This window comes from Orycteropus afer, unplaced genomic scaffold (assembly GCF_000298275.1).
Source record: "Orycteropus afer afer isolate SDZICR_OR568_19922 unplaced genomic scaffold, OryAfe1.0 scaffold00084, whole genome shotgun sequence".
Taxonomy (NCBI): domain Eukaryota; kingdom Metazoa; phylum Chordata; class Mammalia; order Tubulidentata; family Orycteropodidae; genus Orycteropus; species Orycteropus afer.
Genome location: NW_006921671.1, coordinates 5,609,353 through 5,630,768, shown reverse-complemented (window position 1 = coordinate 5,630,768; position 21,416 = coordinate 5,609,353). Strand labels below are relative to the sequence as shown.

Sequence of the window (21,416 nt, the reverse complement as noted above, 5' to 3'; positions counted from 1 at the left end):
GGGCCTTTGTCAAAGATCAGCTGACTATAGGTCAATGGACCTATATCTGGGTTCTCAATTCTATTCCATTGGTCTATGTATCTGTCGTTGAACCAATGCCAGGCAGCTTTGACTACTGTGGCTATATAGTAGATTTTGAGATCTGGCAATGTGAGACCTCCTACTTTGTTTTTCTTCTTCAGTAGTGTTTTGCTTATCCGAGGTCAACACTTACTGAGAATTCTTACAAACTTTTTTTTACAAGTCCTATTTACTGAAGCATAATTCACATATAGTAAAAATCACCCACTGCAGTGTGCAGTTCTATGAGCTTGCATACAATTATGTAACCACTACCATGTTCACAAAATGGGACATTTCCATTACCACAGTTTTTTGTAACCCTTGGTAGTCCACCAACTTCTGGAAATTATTGATCTGTTTTCTGTTCTTATAGTTTTGCTTCTTCCAGAATGTCATACAAATGGAATCGTACAGTATGTATTCTTTTGAGTTTGGCTTCCTTCACTTAGCATAGTGCATGTGAGGTTCATCCATATTGATGTGTGTATGATTGAATCCTTACTTTGTCTAGTATACAGAAATAGTTTTTGATTTCAAAAATATGATCATTCTATACCTAGAATAAGGAGCTCTGGTGGCACAGAGCCTAAGGCATTTGACCACTAACCAGAAGGTTGGCATTCAAACCCATTCAATGGAAGGAAGGTGGGGCAATCTATTTCTGTAAAGATTTATTATCCTGGAAACCCAGTAGGAGTTGCTATGAGTCAGAATTGACTCGACGGCAGTGGGTATACCTAGAATTTAGATATTTCTTTTTTATTTACCTAAATATTATAAAGGAGCTCTGGTGGTGTAGTGGATAAGGCATTTGGCTGCTAACCAGAAGGTCAGCAGTTCAAACCCCCAGTCCCTCCGCAGAAGCAAGATGGGGCGATCTACTTCTGTAAAGATTTACAGCCTTGGAAACCCAGTAGGGGTTGCTATGAGTTGGCACTGACTCGATGGCAGTGAGTTTGGGTTTTTTTGGTATTGTTTAAATATTATAAACTTGTTGTTAGGTTCCACTGAGTTGGTTCTAACTCATAGCAACCCTATGTCCAACAGAAGGAAATACTTCTCAGTCCTGTATCATCCTCATAATTGTTGCTCTTTTTAAGCCCTTTGTTGCAGCCACTCTGTCAATCCATCTTGTTGAGAGTCTTCCTCTTTTTCACTGACTCACTGCTTTACCAAGCATGATGTCCTTCTTCAGGAACTGGTCCCTCCAGACAACATGTCCAAAGTATGTTTGACCAAGTCCTGCCATCATCACTCCTAAGAAGCATTCTAATTGTACTTTTAACCAGACAGATTTTTTCGTTCTTTTAGCAGCGTATGGTGTATTCAATATTCTTCACCAACACCATAATTCGAAGGCATCAATTCATTGTCCAGCATTCACATGCATGTGAGGTGATTGAAAATACCATGACTCAGGTTTACCTTAGTCCTCAAAGTGACGTCTTTGCTTTTTAACATTTTTAAGGAGATCTTTGCAGCAGATTTGCTCAAGTAATATATCATTTGTTTTCTTGACTGCTGATTCCCTGGACATTGATTGTACATCCAAGTAAAATGAAGTCCTTGACAACTTCAATCTTTTCTCTGTTAATTGTGATGTTGCCTATTCATCCAGTTGTAAGATTTTTATTTTTTCTTATGTTGAAGTGTAATCCATACTGAAGGTTGTGGTTTTTGATCTTCATCACTAAGTGATTCAATTATAATATTACTCTCATAGAATTTCTTTCAACTAGATCTAATTCTATGTGTCATAATTGACTCAATGACAGTGAGCCTTTTTACTTCCAAGTTATTCTCTACAAATGTATAGTCCATCAACTCTGTATAAGTGTATCTTTTTCTCTACAGCCTTACCAAGAACACATATTATCAATCTTTCTAATTTTTGTTGATCTTATAGGAAAAATGATTATACCTAATTTGAGTATCTCTCATCTCTAAGTTGATCATTTAATAAATACATGTATTAGATATTTTATTTTTATTTTCTATGAAATGCCAGTCTTCTCTTCTGCTGTTTGTGCATTTTGAATTATGCTTTGGCCCATTTTTAAATAGGTTATCGTCCTTTATATAAAATGAATTTGAAGGAATTCCTTACATATTAGGTAGATTTGAAATGTTTTCTCCAGCCTTTACTTGCTTATGAGGCCTATAGATGTTGCTCTGGTAGCATAGTGCCTAAGACACTTGACTGCTAACCAGAAGGCTGGCGGTTCAAACCCACCAGCCACTCCTTGGAAGGAAGGTTGGGCAATCCTACTTCTGTAGTGATACTGCCTCGGAAACCCAAGGAGGGGTCACTGTGAGTCAGGGCCGACTCGATGGCACATAACAATAACAGATGTTGTAAATCTTTGTTGTTTTTGTTATCAACTCTGTAACAACTTACTTTATGAAGTATGGAAATTCTATCATATATAAGAAGACTTTTCCACTCTAAGATTTTAAAGTTAATCTCAAATTCATATCTAACTAATCCTTTACTGATACTCAATAAATTGTTTCAATTTGCCCTATTACAAGCATACTTCTGTGAACAATCTCACACATATATGTCTTTGCTTTTGATAATTTTGTACATTTTTTTTCTTCTGTGTGAGCGTTTTTGTAAGATTTTTTAAAATGATAAATTCCTAGGAACTGGATTCAAAGGATAGGCCTATTTTTAACTGTCATGTATCTGTGCTCTTGAATTAGAATCATTCAGCCTCTCTTGGGACCTTGTTCCACCAGCTATTCCCTCTTCTGCACAACTCTTCAACCTCTCCCAATTTAAAGGTGCTTTTGTTTTTAACCTACAAGCATGCCCCAGGCTCGTGCCTTCTAACAAAGCAGAATAGGATAAAATAATGTTCCTTGAATCTGTGTTTCATTCTAATTTCCAATGAATATGTATTTTTTTCCTCTTCTTAGGCAATGTATTGAAAAAGTGGTCTGCACTTTCTTATTGCCCATTGCTGCTACCCATGATCATGTAGTGTCTACTCCTTGTACCTCACTGAAAGTGCTGTGGAAAAGATGTCTAGGGACATCCAGATGGTTTACTAAACCCATCTGCAGCTGTTGATCATCCTCCCTGTAGCTTTCAGTCCCCAACTCTGCAAAATCAGCTATTTTCCTGGTACTCTTCTCAGTTATTCTTCCTTCTCTATTTTTTTTGGGTTCCTTCCTCCAATGCTCACTCCTTTAACTTTGGTAGTCCCAGTGCTCCCTGTTCTTGATCTAATGATCTTTTCACCATATAAATCTACTAATTTTATGCCAACGTCACCCAAATCTATATTCCCATAGACTGGACCTCTCCTCTGACCATCAGAGTCATAACTATACTTGCCTGCTAACCTGAAATTCAACATGACCAGAATGGAATTCATCATCTTCTCCCTCTTTCTCCAGTGCTTCCTTGTTTCATCCAGCGGAGTAATTATTTCCTGAGTCACACAAGCCAGAACTCAGGAATCGTCCAGGCCTCCTCTCACCTGCAGCCAACAGTCATCAAAGCCTGAGGTATTTATTGCCCAAACCTTTCTTAAATATGCCTCCTCCTCCATTCCTATAAGGAAGACTAGTTGATACTACTATTATGCAAATTTGTGCACCAACCACCAAAGCAAATTGAAGATTTTTTTTTTTTTTTAACCAATTTCTGTAGTGTGATAGGGAGCTCTGGTGGTGTAGTGCCTAAGGCATTTGACTGCCAATCAGAAGGCTGAAGGTTCAAACCCACCAGCCACTCCCCAGAAGGAAGGTTGGGCAATCTACTTCTATAGTGATACTGCCTTGGAAACCCAAGGAGGGGTCACTATGAGTTGGATCTGACTCGAGTGCAGTGTGTTGCCTTTGCAGTCTGATATTGACCAAACATGGAATCAAGATATGTTGGTTATTACTGGTGGTTGGAATGCAAGAGTTGGAAACAAAGAAGAATCACCAGTAGTTGGAAAATATGGCTTTGGTGATAGAAATGACAATGGAGATTGCATGATAGAATTTTACAAGACTTATTCATTGCAAATACCTTTTTTCAAACACATAAATGGTGGCTATACACGTGGACTTCACAAATGGAGTACACAGGAATCTAATTGACTACATCTGTGGAAAGAAGTGATGGAGAAGCTCAATATCTACAGTGAAAACAAGGAATAGACTATCAACTGCTCATATGCAAGTTCAAGTTGAAGCTGAAGACAACTAAAACAAGTCCAAGAGAGCCAAAATATGACCTTGATTATATCCTTCCTGAATTTAGAGACCACTTAAAGAATAGATTTGATGCATTGAACACCAATGACTGAAAGCCAAAAGAATTGTGGGATGACATCAAGAACATCATCCATGAAAAAGCAAACGGTTATTAAAAAGACAGGAAAGAAAAAAAGACCAAAACGGATGTCAGAAGAGACTCTGAAACTTGCTCTTGAAGTTTATTGTTCTTTGATGTTTAAACCTAGTCAGAATACAGGCAGTCCCTGGATTACAAACAAGTTTGATTCCTAAGTCTGCCTTTAAGTTGAATTTGTATGTAAATCACAACAGTTAATCATCTCATATCTAATGTCAGGAAAACAAATGTTTGTCTTTGTGTATCATATATAATGTACTAAAAAACAATAAGGAAACACTTATAGGTACACTAAAACAACTTTAACATAATAATACAGTAACAAAAATATTGTTTTGGTTTGAGTTGCAAAGTAGTGCCTGTTTTTTATTGTGAACCATTGTACATATCTCATAACTATGAGTTGTATGTAAGTCAGGCATTCGTAACTGTGGAAGTGCCTTATTCAAGAAAATGCCTAGACATTTTGAATTTGACCTTTGACAACTCTTGAAGGTGACTTTCCTAGTCAACTGTGAAATGTAAATGCAAACCACAGTTAATTTAATCTGAGGCTAATATATTAGGATTAGGCATGCTTCTGTGTAAATGAAGAGAAGCAGCTATTATAAATAGGTAAGGCTTCCTAAAGTAACAGCAGAAGGGAGTGATCTCCAGGATACATGGTTACATGACCAAAGCAAGGCACAGAACGGTGTACACAGCATACTCATTTTGTATAAGAAAGGAGTGAATAATATATATTCATATTTGCATGAATAAACACTGGAAAGGTAAATCAGCAACTAACAAAAAATTGTTACCTGCAGGGTGTGAAAGATAACAGGGAGGGAGAGAAATTTCTAATATAAACTACAGTGTTAAGATTTTTGAATCATATAAATGTATTACCTATTTAAAATAATTATTTTCAAAAAAAGTAATATCAAGTATAACTAAACCAAACCCAACCCACTGCCCTAGAGTTGATTCCAACTCATAGTGACAGACAAGAACTGCCCCATTGAGTTTCCAAGACTTCTATAAATCTTTATAGAAGCAGACTGTCCCATCTTTCTCTTGTGAAGTAATTGATGGGTTCAGACCACTGACCTGCTCATTAGCAGCTGAATATTTTAGCCACTGTCCCACCAGAACTCCTTGATATGATATTGGTATCATAGGTATGTTGTTGTTGTTGTTAGGTGCTGTCAAGTCTGCTCCAACTCATAGCGACCCTATGTATAACAGAACAAAACACTGCCCTGTCATGTGCCATCTTCATAATCATAATCCTTGCTATACCTGAGCCCATCACTACAGCCACTGAGTCAATCCATCAGTAATATTACTAATATGCTGTGTATTGAGAAGCAACAGTGTATTCTTAGTTTCTGTCTAGAGTTGTTTTTGGTTTTTAATCCCTGATTTAAAAATTATTTCAGATTTTAAAAAATTACAAAAAAACTAGCACAAAGAACATCTGTATGCTCTTTACAAGACTCACCTATCTTTTCACATTTATCTTATATGAGTTCTTTCTAGTATGTATCTATCTATCATCTCTCTCTCTATCTACTTGTTTTAGTTACCTAGTGCTGTTATAACATAAATACCACAAGTAGAAGTCTTTAATAAACAAAAATTTATTCTCTCATTGTTTAGGAGATTAGAAGTCCAAATTTAGGGTTCCAACAATAAGGAAAACTTTTCTTTCTCTGTCAGGTCTGGGGGAAGGTTCTTACCTCCTTTAAACATATGTGGGCCCAGTGTTCTTTGGAGATGTCCATGTGTCTTGGCATCAATCTTCTCCTGAGTGTAAGAGCTTCTTAGTGCAGGGACTCTGGGTTCAAAGAACACACTCCATTCCCAGCTCTTCTTTCTTGGTGGTAATAAAATGCCTCTGATCTCTGTTCATTTGTTTAATCTCTTTCACATCTCAAAAGAGATTGAATCAAGACATAATCTAATTCTGTAGGATGTATCCTGCCTCATTAACATCACAGAAGTTAGGATTTACAACACACAAGATAATTACATCAGATCACAAAATGGAGGATAATTACATCATACTGAGAATTATGGTTTAGCCAAGTTCACATATATTTTTGAGGAACACAGTTCAATCCATAACACTACCTATCTATCATCTACAATTAACTTTGCCCCTAAATATTTTTCAGTATGTATTTCCTAAGAATAAGAACATAGTACAGTTATCAACTTCATGAATTCACAGTGATACAGTATGAAATTACCTAACAATATCATTAATATCTCATGCAAGTAAAATCTTACTGAAGATAATTCAAAAATGGTTGTAGCAGTATATTGACAGAGAACTTTCAGAAATGCAAGCTGGATTCAGAAGAGAACGTGGAATGAGGGATATCATTGCTGATGTCAGATGGATCTTGGCTTAAAGCAAAGAATACCAGAAAGATGTTTACTTGTGTTTTATTGTCTATGCAAAAGCATTTGATTGTGTGGATCATAACAAATTGTGGATAATGTTAAAAAGAATGGGAATTCCAGAACACTTAATTGTACTCATGAGGAACCTCTGCATAGAATAGGAGGCTGTCATTTGAACAGAAAAAGGGAACACTACATGGTTTAAAATCAAGAAGGGAGTGTGTCAGGGTTGTATCCTTTCACCATACTTATTCAATCTGCATGCTGAGCAAATAATCAGAGAAGCTGGACTATATGAAGGAGAACATGGCATTAGGATTGGAGGAAGAATCATTAACAACCTGCGATACGCTGACAACACAACTTTGCTTGCTGAAATTGAGGATGACTTGAAGTACTTACTGATGAAGTTTGACAAATACAGTCTGCAGTATGGATTGCGTCTCAATATAAAGAAAACTTATAGGACTATGGTCCTATAAGCAACATTACAATAGGAAAACTTACTTATAGGAAAACTATGGTCCTATAAGCAACATTACAATAAATGGAGAAAAGATTGAAATTGTCAAAGACTTCACATTGCTTGGTTCTACAATCAACACCAATGGAAGCAGCAGTCAGGACATCAGATGACATATAGCACTGGGCAAATCGGCTGCAAAGTACCTCTTTCAAGTGCTGAAGAGCAAAGATGTCTCCCTGAGGACTAAGGTGCACCTGACACAAGCCATAGTATTTTCAATCACCTCGTATGCATGTGAGAGCTGGACAATGAATAAGAAAGACTGAAGAAGAATTGATGCTTTTGAGCTGTGGTGTTGGGGAAGAATGCTGAAAGTACCATGGACTGCTAAAAGAACTAACAGGTCTGTCCTGGAGGAAGTGCAGTCAGAATGCTCCTTGGAGGAGAGAATGGACAGACTTCTTCTCACGTACTTTGGTCATGTTGTCAGAAAAGACCATTCCCTGGAGAAGGATGTCATGCTTGGTAAGGTGGAGGGTCGACTAAAGAGGGGAAGGCCCTCAACGAGATGGATTGACACAGTAGCAGCGGCAATGGACTCTAAGTATAGCAAGAATCATGGAGCTGGCTCAGGACTGGGTGGTGTTTCCTTCTGCTGTGCATATATAGGGTCGCTATGAGTGGGAGAGATGACTCGACGGCACCTAATGACAACACAATATGAACAAGAGTGTCTTCTTGTGGAAACAAATGCTTCCTAAACATAAGCCCCTTCTTAACTTTTATATTGCAAAAGGGCAGTTGGGAGATACTCTCATATACCTGAGAAGGCAATTAAATGTGTCATCAAACATAAAAAGCATTATTCCATTGTATGCATATACCCCATTTTGTTAATTCATTCATCTGTTGATGAACACTTTGGTTGTTTCCTCCTTCTGGCTATTCTGAACAATGCTGCAATGAATTCTGATGTGCAAGTATAGGATTGAGTTCCTGGAATGGAAGTGGGGTCATATGATAATTCTATATTTAACTTTTTGAGGAACTGTTAAAATGTTTTCCACAGCAGCTGTACCATTCTACATTTCAAAAGAAAAAAGAATAAAACAGCCTATGTATAACAATTTTCTTGAGATACAATTCATACACCATACAATTTACCCATTTAAAGTGTAGCATTCAGTGGCTTTTAGTCAATTCATAGAGTTGTGCAACCAGCATCACAGTTATTTTAGAACATTCCCATAGCCCCCAAAAAGAAACCCTGTACCCTTTAGCCAGAGCTCTGGTAGCACAGTGCCTAAGGCATCTAATTGTTAACCAGAAGGTTGGTGATTTAAACCCACCAGCCACTCCGTGGAAGCAAGACTGGGCAATCTACTTTTGTAAAAATTTACTGCCTCAGAAACCTACTGCGGGTCACTATGAGTCAGAATTGACTCGATGGCAGTGGGTGGGTATCCTTTAACTATCACCCTCATCCGCCTATGCCTGCCAATTTCTCCCACCCCTAGGCAAGTACTAATCTAATTTCTGTCTCTTTAAATTTGCTTATTCTGGACAATTCATATAAATGGAGTCATATGATGTATGATATTTTGTGACTGGTTTCTTTCACTTAGCATATTTTCAAGCTTCCTCCATGTTGTGAAATATATCAGTACTTCATTCATTTCTATTGCTGGATAATATTTCATTTTATAAATATATCATATTTTGATTACCCATTCATCAGTTGATGAAAATTTCGGTTGTTTCCACTTTTTGGTTTGTATGAATACTGCTGCTATAAATATCCATGTACAAGTGATTGTGTGGATGTACGTTTTCATTTTTCTTGGGTGTATTCCTAGGAGTGGAATTGCTGGATCATTCCCTGTTTATTTAATATTAGAAACAATGTTCCAGTGAATATCTTGTCTGAGAAAGAGTAATTGAAAGATTTTCAGGTCAAAGGAAAAGCATAAATACCCAGGGGTATGTATGATTTTGGTCTTAAGCTCTCTGAACAATTCATTCAGCATTTGTAAAATGGGTTGTTGTAAATATTAGTAATTGCTGATAATGGACAATGCCAGGCACACAGTAAATTCTCAACAAACTATAGATATTACTCTACACCATCCAAACCTTGAAGCAAAAATTCTTATGGGCCTAGTCTCTTTATCCATCCATATCATCAATATGATCAATTTCCCTGGTTTTTCATTCTATGACCATATGTTTTATTTTGTCAATTCTAGTTATGTGTCCTGTACCTGCCAAAGTGACACCACCTGCGGAAACTAAAATTGGGCTCAGCTTGAAGTTGCCGTTCCCTTTACATCTTTGCACCCTATTACTTACTGAACTCCTCTTGTTATTAACATCTTTTCCTACGTTCACTGCAGGGGCAGGAGACAGGTCCTGCTCTTATATTCCTCAGGTCACCACAACTTTGTAATGTTACGTAGATCTGAGGTGAAAATCTTGGCCTACATAAATCAGAAGTTGAAAAATAATGGTCCATGGGCCAAGTCCAACCAACAGTCTGTAATTGTTTCGTTTGCACAGTGCACGGTTAAAAAAAAAAAAAAAGAGTGGAACCAATATATGAAAATCAGGAGATTTCACACAAAACTCTGCATTTCAGATTGTTTGGGAAAAGATCAGAAGATCTGGCAACATTGGGCCTGCATTCTTGCTCTGTAATAGGAGACTAATTTGTCCTGCCCCCAGTTCCTTATTTGGACCTGTTTCCTTAGTGAAGGGAGCTGAAGCATTCAGCCCATAGAGGAACTGCAAAGACAGTAATTTTTACAAATTCTTGTGTGGCCATGGCATTGTCTCACCGCCCCAGCTACACCCCATCTTGATTTCCTAGTGTTGCTGTAACACAAATACCACAAGTGGGTAGCTTTGAAAACCAGGAATTTATTTTCTCACAGTTCTAAGGGCTGAAAATCCAAATCAAGGCCTGGGCCCTCTGACTCCTTGTTTGTAGTTGGTTCTAAGCACTTCTTGTTTCCTTGGCTTGTCAGCAAGCTACACATGACATCTGTCTTCCCCTCATGTGTATTGATTTCCATGTCTAATCTGCTCTTTTTTAGAACTCAGAAATTATTAGATTTAGAACCCATCCTACTCAGGTCTGATCTAATGAACCTAACAAAGAAAACCCCTACTTCCAAACATGATCATGAAAAACACAAAACCAAGTTTGTTACCATCCAGTCGATTCTGACACATGGTGACCCCATGTGTTACAGAGAGTTTTCTTGGTTGTATTCTTTATGGAAGTAGATCACCAGGCTTTTCTTCCACAGTATCTCTGGGTGGACTTGAAACATCAGTCTTCAGGTCAGCAGCAAATTCCAAGCCCTTTGTACCACCCAGAGACTAGAAGTTAGAAATCCAAATACATTTTTAGGGAGGACACAATTTAATCCATAACACCTCCATTGTCATTTATTCCTGCTAAGCTGCTGGCATTTTCAATGACTTCACACTAGTCCACGTAACTTTTTTTCTAAACTTTGTCTACCATTCTGCTGTGTTGTGAAAATTCCTGCAAAAGTCTCCTAACACATGATTATAAAGGTAGTGGCCTCTAGTTCCCAATGTCTTCCCTCTCTCCTTTAAAAATAACCATCACAAGCACCTTGTTTCATAAAACACGTGATTTTACCTTCCTCTCAAGAATCTGCCGTTGAAAACAGCAGTTTTCTCAGTTCTTAAAAGCCTGGTAGAACTAAGCAGCATGTCTCCAGACCTGGCAGCGCTTCCTTGCTTCAAAACACTGCTCACTTAGAACTACCTGACCCATGATGTCTGCTGTCAGATTGCTTGTTTCTTCATCAGCCCACAGCCATGTTCACTGTTCAATTTTTCCTTGCACCTGATACGTCTGGTTAAACTCTTCCATTATCTCTAGGCTGTCTTTTGGCACCTTCTTATTCTCCCCATTTTAAACTTGCAACAATCCTTTCTCTTCTCATAGACGTTATATTTCTAAAGGGAGTGCTTTTGTTCTTGCATGACCTTTTTCTGCTCCCATCTCCTCCACTGTTTCATCTATTCTGTGATTTCACGATTTCTGCCCCAGTGTCTTCATCTTGGTTTTATCTGTCTGTGCTCTCCCTTAAATGCATCAGCAGCAATACCTATTGTATTCTTGAAAGTCTTTGGCTAGATTTCTTTGGAAAGCTTTCTTTATGTTATTAAAAAAAAGTCTCATCACTCTGAAATCTTTCAAGGGGAGCAGGATGCACACTTCTCATTACCGTTCTTACTAATTTTTGTTTTTAACTCTTCAGTTATTTACCCACTTCTGTGTGTTTTAATAAATTAATTTCCATTTCCACCACTGCATGAGTAGAAATATAAAATTTTCACTTTGTATTTTATGACTTATAGCATTTTTGCTTATTTTACTTTTAACCCGACTAAATTCAAGTGGCTAGCATGGACAGCTAAATACATATCCAGTCCAATGATTCTTAAACTTGAATAAATAATAGATCCTCTTTGAATGAAAAAATGATATTTTTGAGCCACTGATGCTCTGGTGGTGTAGTGGTTAAGGCATTTGGCTGCTAACTCAGAGGTCAGTGATTTAAACCCACCAGCTGTTCCGCAGAAGAAAGATGGGGCAGCCTGCTTCCATAAAGATTTACAGCTTTAGAAAATGAATGGGTTGCTATGAGTCAGAATCGACTCTATGGCAGTGAGTTTGGCTTGGTTTGGTTAGTATTGTCCTAAAATGTCTTATTTATTCAATTGTTATTTTAGAACAGAATGGTTCTGGGGATAGGGGGCAGTTTCTTGACTTTAGCATGCCTATGACGACTCCACCAGCCACTCCTGGGAAGTAAGAGGGGGCAATCTACTTCTGTAGTGATACTGTCTCAGAAACCCAAGGAGGGGTTGCTATGAGTCAGGTCCGACTCGACGGCACCTAACAACAACAACATGACGACTCCATTCTCTCAGATTTTTCTTTCTTCAGACTGCTTTGAAGTTTCTCTTCGCAAAGTCCACTTACATGTTAATTCTTCTCCTGTTCTTTTCTCATACATCTGTGATGATTATAGTAGCAGTACTATGGACCTCAATGAAGATGAAAATGCCCGTGCAGACTGGGGCCCCAAATCCTGTGATACACCTGCTTATAAGGTGATCATTCAGGTTATTTTAAATATGATTTTGTAATTATTTACATCAGTTTGGAAAACCCCTTTAGGAAATATTCAAATCTCTGTTATAGTATCTTACAAGATGCTAATAAATACTTTAATGCAGAAGTCATCTTTTTTTTAATCTATGACTGTATCTCCTTTTCCCAAGATGCACTTGACATCTCCTTAGCTTCATTCTTCCTGCTGTACAGAGGAGACACACCACATGTGCATCTCTTCTTTTTCCTTCTTCGGGGGTTATATCTATATATGAGATCTCTTCTTCCAATACAATTCATTTCCATCATCTTTCAAACTTCCAAACAAAAATCTGAAAATCTCAACCTCAATAACTCTTCTACTGAGCATTTGACCCATGATGTCTGTCTGTTAGAGTCCCAAACCAGTTCTTCTACACATTTCTCTTCAAATTCAGCTCCATCTCTTAAGTCAAAATAACATCTAAATTCTCTCTTTTTGGAAATCTGTGGGCCCTAGCTCCTCTAAGTATCACAACCTTTATGGGGTAGTGGAGACAGCTCTAGATTTCGAGATTAAAAGATTCCCAAAGAAATTTCTCCATTTAACAATCTATAAAATCTTTTAACTTTCTGTTGTTGTTGTTGTTATGTGCCGTTGAGTCAGCCCGACTCATAACAACCCCTCCTTGAGTTTCTGAGGTGGTATCACTACAGAAGTAGATTGCCCAACGTCTCATCTGTAAAATTGGTTGATCTCTCCCATCTCTGAAGATTCTTGTGAAAATTTTGTGAAATTGTTTTTGAAATCCTATCTGTCTGTGTTACATATTTTTCTTTGAGCTCTGCTTTACCCTAATTTTGTGCCTGTAGTTTTTTTTTTCCTCTAGCCCTTCAACATTTCTTTGAAAATCCTTCTCTTTGTTTTCCTTTGGCTCTTCATTTTTCTTGCGTCACATTCTCTGTTACTTCCTTCTTCTTCTTAAGTAATTAATCATTGATCCATTCTTTCATATTTGTATAGAAATGTTAACATCCTGGTAGTTGAAGTCAGATTTACTGGGGAGACTATTTGGGAAGTAATATAGCTCCCTGAGGACATAGTTTTCCAGGAGTCAAGGCAATCAGAGAAACAGGTGAATGGTGCATTTGGAACTGAACAGGAATTGGGTGGAGGTGAAATTGGGAAAAGTGAGGAAAGGAGAATGGAAGAGGAGAAAGCACCCAACAAGATGGTGTGAGGAATGGAGGACTGGTAGGAATGAAGTAATCATTGAACAAAATTCCAAGTTGGGGAAATGGTAGGTAGGAAAAAGATATGCATATAAAATCCACAATATCTGATATTCTACTAGGAGTTGTGTGGGTATTGTGATATAAACTCTTTACCAACTCTTCTGTAAAGTTTGCTTCTGTTGTTAGGCGCCATCCACTCAACTTTCCACTGATAGAAGCCCCATGTGATGAGTAGAATTGCCCTGATGGGTTTTCTAGGAGCCCCAGTGGTACAATGATTAAGTGTTTGGTCAGCTGTTAACTGCTTCAAATCCACCAAATGCTCTGTGAGACAAGGGACCTGCTGATCTGCTCCCATGAAGATTACAGCCTAGGAAACCCTATGGGGCAGTTCTGTTCAGTCTTATAGGGTTGCTATGAGTCAGAGTTAACTCAATGGCACACAACAACAATCTTTACAAGAGCAACCAACAGGTCCTTCTCCTGAGGAACTGCTGTGTGCGTTGGATCTGCCAATTCCCTCAGTGAGCGGCCGAGTGCTTAACTGTTGTACCCAGCCTACCAACCGCCAAGGTGATCTTTTGGGAAAATCACAGGAAAGGACTGAGTCCCAAACCCAGATCAGCATGATGAAGCACAATGACAAAAAATAGTGAACTAATTCATTAGACACCAGAGGTGACTATGACAATGAAAACCTTCTGGAAATTAACTGACATCTTGGAAAGTGCTTTGAATATCCACTAGGTGTAGAGAGACTATGAGCCAATCTTATCTATTCTGAAGGGCTCTGGCAAGCCCAGCTGACATATTTAAAATATAACTTGTACCAAATGCTAGCATGTACTCCTTATACTTGGGTTCTATCTAAAGAAAGCCTATCACAGAGTAAGTTGATAAATGTGTGCTGAGTAAATTGATAATGGTTTTTCCTGCTATTAATTATTCTTCTAGGTTGCTGGGTAGTGCAAGCAGTTTTCAAATGGATGCTAGGCTAAAGGTTGGTGGTTCAAACCTACCCAGCATCGCTGCCAACGGAAGTCCTGGCAATCTGCTTCTGTAAGGATTATAGCCAAGAATACTCTCTATATAGATCATTTCCACTCTGTAACCCATGGAGTTGTCGTGAGTCACAATTGATTCAATGGCAAGGAGGTGTTTTTTTTTTTTTTTTTTTAATTCATAATCTCTTTGTTCCTCTCTTACCACATTTTTTTCCTCCAAGTGGCTTCAGAAATAGCTGGTTTCAAGTGTTCTCTTTATCTTTTTCCTCAGCAATTTTCCCTAGTGTTTTCTTCTTGCACTTCTTGTTTACTCCCAGCTATTTATGTTTACTTTATTCTCTCCCTCAACCTGCAAACCATCTTCATTTTTTCCCTCCCCTCCAGAGGCTTTGCCTCGCACTGCTTTCTCAGATTTCCCAGCAGTCATTGCTGTGGGGATTATCGGCTCAGTTGTTTGAATTGTTTTGTAACTGCATCTTGTGGTTAGCATAGTAATGCCAGTCTCCCTTTTCAGGTGAAAAGTTTTTAGATGCTTTGTATAAATACTCCCTTTTGTGCCACAATATTTGTACAAAATTCAGTTTTCAGAGAGCAAAAGGGAGATAGAAGGAGAGAGTATGAGAGCTCAGGAGCACCCATCTTTTATAGATAATAAGCTGAAGTATTTTCAGATAAAACTATATGATGCTTGGAATTTGCTTTAAAATAATCCAGAAAGATGGGAGGAAGATGGAAAGGAGGTTGAGGAGAAAGGGCTGGATGGTATAGATAAAAACAATATTGACTACATTGCTGAAACTGGATGATGGGTACATGAGGATTCAATATAATATGAACTCAATTTGCATGTGTGTTAAAAAATTTTCCTAATACAAAGCTTAAAGTCTGTTTATTAAAGGATCTGCATATGCATTATTAAACTCCACATCTAACATTTTTTTGACTGAACATGACCCTCAGGTAATTTCTTGAGCCTCCTCCCAGTATATCCCTTCCTCTCCACTCTCCACCTCCCACCAAACCATTTCTAAACATTCTCTTTCTGTTGATCAGTTGGCATGTCTATATCCCTTCAGTCTAAGAGATCTTGGAGGGCTGGGACAGTATCTCACTCATCTGCATGTCCCTGTGCCTAGCACAGAGTCTATTGAACTGAAGTGAACTGAGCTAAAGAAAAATATCTGACAGTAAATCCTCAGCTATGCACCTGTAGCTCCATCCCGCCACCCCAATGCACACACACATTGTCATGGCATCTGCTAGGCCTATCACAGGGATTTCTAACTAAGTGGAGCCGTTGCACATCCATGCAGGGTTTATTCCTCAGTATGGAGAGTAAGCAGCCTTTTTTAGCCTTCTGTAGCTATAGCCATATCACCACAAAGTTGTCCTATTGGTCCTGGTTGTTTTCTTCTGATACATTCTCTGAGATAAATCTAGTCTCCTTTCAGAGCAGAAGCTCATACCAAGCATCTTATTTCCTGTGATTTGGTGATTAAAGTTACTGCAGTTTTGAGCCCAAATTAATGCTCAGAAGTTCTCACTGCATTATCTCCCTTTTGTTGTTGTTGTTGTTATGTGCCGTTGAGTCAGCCCTGACTCATAGCGACCCCTCCTTGGGTTTCCAAGGCAGTATCACTACGGAAGTAGGATTGCCCAACCTTCCTTCCGAGGAGTGGCTGGTGGGTTTGAACCGCCAGCCTTCTGGTTAGCAGTCAAGTGCCTTAGCCACTATGCTACCAGAGCTCCCTATTAGCAGTTTCTAAACCCGCCCCCATCTCCAGCCCAGTACATCCCAGTCTATAGACAGACAGTACAGCTCTTCTCTTTTCACTTCCTTTGGGTGGCTGGGCCTCATACTACCCTGAAGAGAGGCCAATCCAGCAGTGTCTCCATCTTCACTTCCACCACAGTTTCTCACTGCCTCTATCCAGTGCTGAATCTTCAGCTTTTCCCTGAATTTGCTATTTTAGGCTTAGCTTATACCATCGCTATCTTTTTTTTTTTTTTTTAACATTTTATTTATTTTGTTGTTATTGAGAACATACACAGCAAAACATACACCAATTCAACAGTTTCTACATGTACCATTTAGTGACATTGTGATTACATTCTTCAAGATCTACAACCATTCTCACTCTCCTTTCTGAGTTGTTTCTCCTCTTTTGACATAAACTCACTGCCCTCTAAAGTTCCTATCTAATCTTTCAAGCTGCTATTGTCAGTTTGATCCCACATAGATAGTTGTTAAAAGAACATGATGCTCATTATTTACCAGTTAAGATAAACTGTTGTTTGATTTTAAGAAGACTTCAGGGGATAGTTCTGGTTTAAGGTTTAAAGATTACTTCAGTGCAATAGTTTCAGTGGTACATCCAATGCTCATGGCTCTAGGAAGTCTGGATTCTATGAGAATTTGAAGTTATGTTCTACATTTTCCCCCTTTTGATCATAACTCTTCTATGAATTCTTTGATTAAAACGTTCAGTAACGGTAGCCAGGCACCGTCCCCTTTTGATCATAACTCTTCTATGAATTCTTTGATTAAAACGTTCAGTAACGGTAGCCAGGCACCATCCAGTTCTTCTGGTCTTATGGCAAAAGAGGCAGTTGTTCATGGAGGCAATTAGCCACACAATCCATATTCTCCTATTCTCAACTCTTCTTCCTCTCTTGTTCCAGGCAAATAGAGACCACTTGTTGTGCCTTAGAGGCTGCTTATAAGCTTTAAGACCCCAGGAACTATGCAATGGACTAGGAGTTAGAACAGAAGCACAAAACGTACTAATAGGCTAATTAACTGGGATGTCCCATGGAACAATGACTCTAAACCTCCAAACCAAGAATACAAATCCCATGAAGTTTTTGGTTGTTATAAGCTGTCTCAGCAGCTACTTTTTTTTTTTGGTCATCATTGTAAATATATCAAACAGCTTTTGCCAGTTCAACTTTTTATAGGTATAAAAGCTTATTGACAGAAATTACAATCAGCTGTGCACCCCAACCCTTAATCAATGAAAATTTTCCATCACTCTTAATCCCCCTTTTTCCCCCCTCACTCTCACCCCTGGTAACACTAATAAATTTTGGTCTCTATACATTTGCCTTCTCATATCTTTTTATGTAAGTGAATTTGTACAATATTAGTCCTTTTGTGATGCACTTATTTAACTCAGTATGTCTTCCATCTCCATCTATATTGTAGCAAGTATCAAGACTTCATTCCTCCTACTGACAGAGTAGTATTGTTTATATCATCTCTTATAGTTCCCTTCCTACAACTGTAGTTTTGGCAGCTTCTAGGACAGATATCCTTGTACTGCTGGCTCTTACTACTCCTCTTCAAATGGCTTATTACAAATCTCAGAGGTCATTTTATTTTCTTGCCAGTATGCATCACTAGGAGGATTCATAGGTTGGGGGAGGGTGTCAGATGTTATTTCACCCATTTGACAAGGATCAGAAAGTCTGAGTGGCTTGCTGAAGATTTCAGAACTAGTAAGAGTCAGAAGTCTACCAACTGTCAGCTTATTTCACTGCGGTGGCTTGTGTGTTGCTGTGACGCTGAAAGTTATGTTACTGGTATTTCAAATGCCAGCAGGGTCATGCATGGTGGACAAGTTTCAGCACAGCTTCTAGACTAAGATGTTTTCTAGACTAAGGAGAAAGGCTTGGTGGCCTACTTCTGACAATTAGCCAATGAAATCCTTCAGATCACAACAGAATGTTGTCTGATATAGTTCTGGAAGTTGAGGCCCCTGTGTTGGAAGGCTCTCAATATGCATAGGGGCTGCAACTATGAACTTGAGCATACCTACATCATGAAGTTGCTGCAAGACAGAATAACATTTTATTTTATAGTATACGGTGTCTCCATGAGTCAGAGGTGACTGCCCAGTAGCTAGCAAGAAGAGTCAGAAGTAGTGCCCCAGTCTTCTAAATCTTAGTCCAGTGTTCCTGCTAGCACCCACCATCCAGTTTAACTTGGCTAATGTCCCCTGAAGGGGCTCTGGTGGCACAGTGTTTAAACCATTTGGCTGCTAACCAAAAGGTCGGAGGTTTGAACTTACCAGCAGCTCCACAGGAGAAAGATGAAGCAGTCTGCTTCCATAAAGATTTTTGGCCTTGGAAGCCCAATGGGGGCAGTTTGACTCTCTCCTATAGGGTTACTATGAGTTGGAATTGTCTCAACAGCACTGGGTTTGGTTCGGGTTTAATGTTTCCTGGGGAAATGGTGACTGACCTTGAATGTCTGTGCATTTGTCCTGCCACACTTTTCTTTCTGGGATATTTTTGACCCTAGCCCAGAGTACTGGGTACTGAGTTCAGCCAAAATGAGGTGGGTTAGGGTTAACTCTTACTGAGTTGTGTGACATTGCCTGAGGGCTGGTATTGTCTCAAATAATTTGGGATGCAATCCTCTTGGTCATGAGACCTTAGCCATGTGCCTTTGGATTTCCAGGAATTAGAGACAGACTTAGTACTAGGTCACACTCTAAGAGCTGGTAATCTGTAAAACTGATGTACCAAAGTGCTGAACCTTTCCTTGGATAAATAGAAGTTCTGCATGTCAGCTAGCATTATCAATGAAAGGTGCAGAATGGTGGAACTCTGAGTGACATCTGACTTCTGTGGGGAAAGAATGTGGTTGGTTTTCCTTCATCCTCACCTGAGAATGACTCTGGTTCTTCATAAGTAAGTACATATTGTATTTGTTTGTAGTGGGGGCAGGGGAGCTAGAGCAGGTTTAGTCATGGGAACACTTTTCCTTCCACCCCTGCTTCCAATTAAAATCAGTGTCTACACCCCATCCACAATGCCCTGTGGCATCAAGACCCCCTCAGTTCCAGAACATTAACTTTCTGGGAGGCCCTGAGCAGACCTCCTACTGAAATTATAATTCTGACTTCTGCCTTGATTGCTTTGCAGAAGAGAATAAGTTTGTAATAAATTTTATTTTTAATTTGTCCCCACTCCTCAATGACATGGACTGACACAGTGGCTGAGACGATGGACTCAAGCATGGCAACGATTGCAAGGATGATGCAGGACTGACCACTATTTCGTTCTATTGACAGAGAGTCACTATGAATCGAAACCAACTTGATGGCACCTAACAACAACAAACCTTTAGAACAAATGATGTATTTATATGAGGAATTGGAAGAGACATTTCACCTCAAGTGAAAACTGGAGCATCTTAAGACAAACACATTGGGGAGAGTCATTGCTTATGTTTGCATAGAATATTGGCCTTGACAAAGCTCAATGTACCTCTCTTTAACCTTTGCCTTCAAGGAGAACTCAATAAGGATAGAACCGCTTGGGGTGAGCATTAAGGAAAGAGCTTATCTAGGAAGGTGGAGTGGAATAGTTAGGGAGTTTAGATTCTCTGCTTATTCCACAGAAGTACAGTGGGATCCTGACCCAGGCCAAAAAGAGGCACTGAAATGCAAAGAATTCATAATTATGGATGCTTTATTATCTACAGTCAATAGAGATGATACAAAAGCTGTTTTAATTACCAAGTGAGTGCACTAAGGCCTGTGGAAATTTTGGTTCTTTCTGCTAAGCTGTCAGACGTTTGAGGCAGTTGGCCAGGCGGCTGTGTTTTATGTCCTGGCTTAACATTTTCGAGGCTGCTGAATAATGTAGATCCTTTTAAGTGGAGCGACCTTCTCCAGGGCAGGTCTGGGTTTTTGATGTGCCATGTGCACTGTTGCTGGGAATTTATGGCTGAGCTAAAAGTGAGAAGAAAAGAAAAAAAAAATAAGCATATCAGATCTTTTGGTCATGAAATATTAAAGTAGTAGAAAACAATACAGTTGGTCAGGGGAATTTCATAATTTTTACTTCTTTGATAGTATCTTTTCTTTTCCATATCACTCCTAGCCCTGCGCTCATGGATCTAAGTGTTAAACTGGGTTTTCTCTCATTAATTTTTCTCTAATTTAAAAAATTATGAAATATATGACATATGAAAGAATATATATAACATATATGTGTAGACTATATATGTTTTGGGGCAACATTAAAAAAATTTTAAATTGTGATAAAAATATATATAACAATTTTTAAATGTACAATTTAGGGACACCAATTACATTAATCATATTGTGCAATCACCACCAGTATCCTTTGCCCAATTTTCTGTCACCATAAACAGTCCATGTGAACAACTTTTCTGAGGTAGAAATGGTTAACTGTGTCCACAGCAGGCCTCTATAATATAAACAATTATTCTGGCATTAGTGTGCGTATTTGGATCACCATATTTATTCTAAGAAAAATAGGGGGACAGCAGAGAAGATCCTGAGGGGGAAAAACAAAAACAAAGAAAAGCACCCAAGTTGTCAAAAGACCAGAAACAAGAACCTCTGAAAGAAGTTAAGGGGAATTGGTGTTGTTGGTTGAACCACGCAAAATTGCTATTTTTGTAGGTCAGAAATGGTTTAATATTGGCCATTTTACGTGGTTCAATCTAATAGCCTGTGAAGAGAAACTGAGGAATGACTTACTAGCTTCATAATAATGGCTCTCATTAGTCATCTCCACAGAAGGCATAAATGAGGAAACAGGCTTACATAGTTTAAATGAACACTTATTGAGACATAAGAGTAATTTCAAAAGGAAATAAGAGACCTGATGGAATTTTCATTTTCACAGCACTTTAGATTGCCAGCATACCAGTGCTGCTGAGCACTTCAGATGGAGTTTTCCCAGGAGAAGAGTTTAGACTCGGTGACCTTTAGGGTCCATTCC

The 21,416-nt window shown here is 38.7% G+C and overlaps 1 protein-coding gene across 1 annotated transcript in view; it reads right to left on the bottom strand.

The window, feature by feature from the left end:
- Positions 1-20,278: 20,278 nt before the first annotated feature.
- Positions 20,279-21,416, bottom strand: part of DAPL1 (death associated protein like 1) — a 28,095-nt gene continuing 26,957 nt past the window's right edge. The window contains exon 4 of the mRNA XM_007941823.2: positions 20,279-20,395. Coding sequence (XP_007940014.1) covers positions 20,279-20,395 — 117 coding nt within the window. The remainder of the gene's footprint in view (positions 20,396-21,416) is intronic.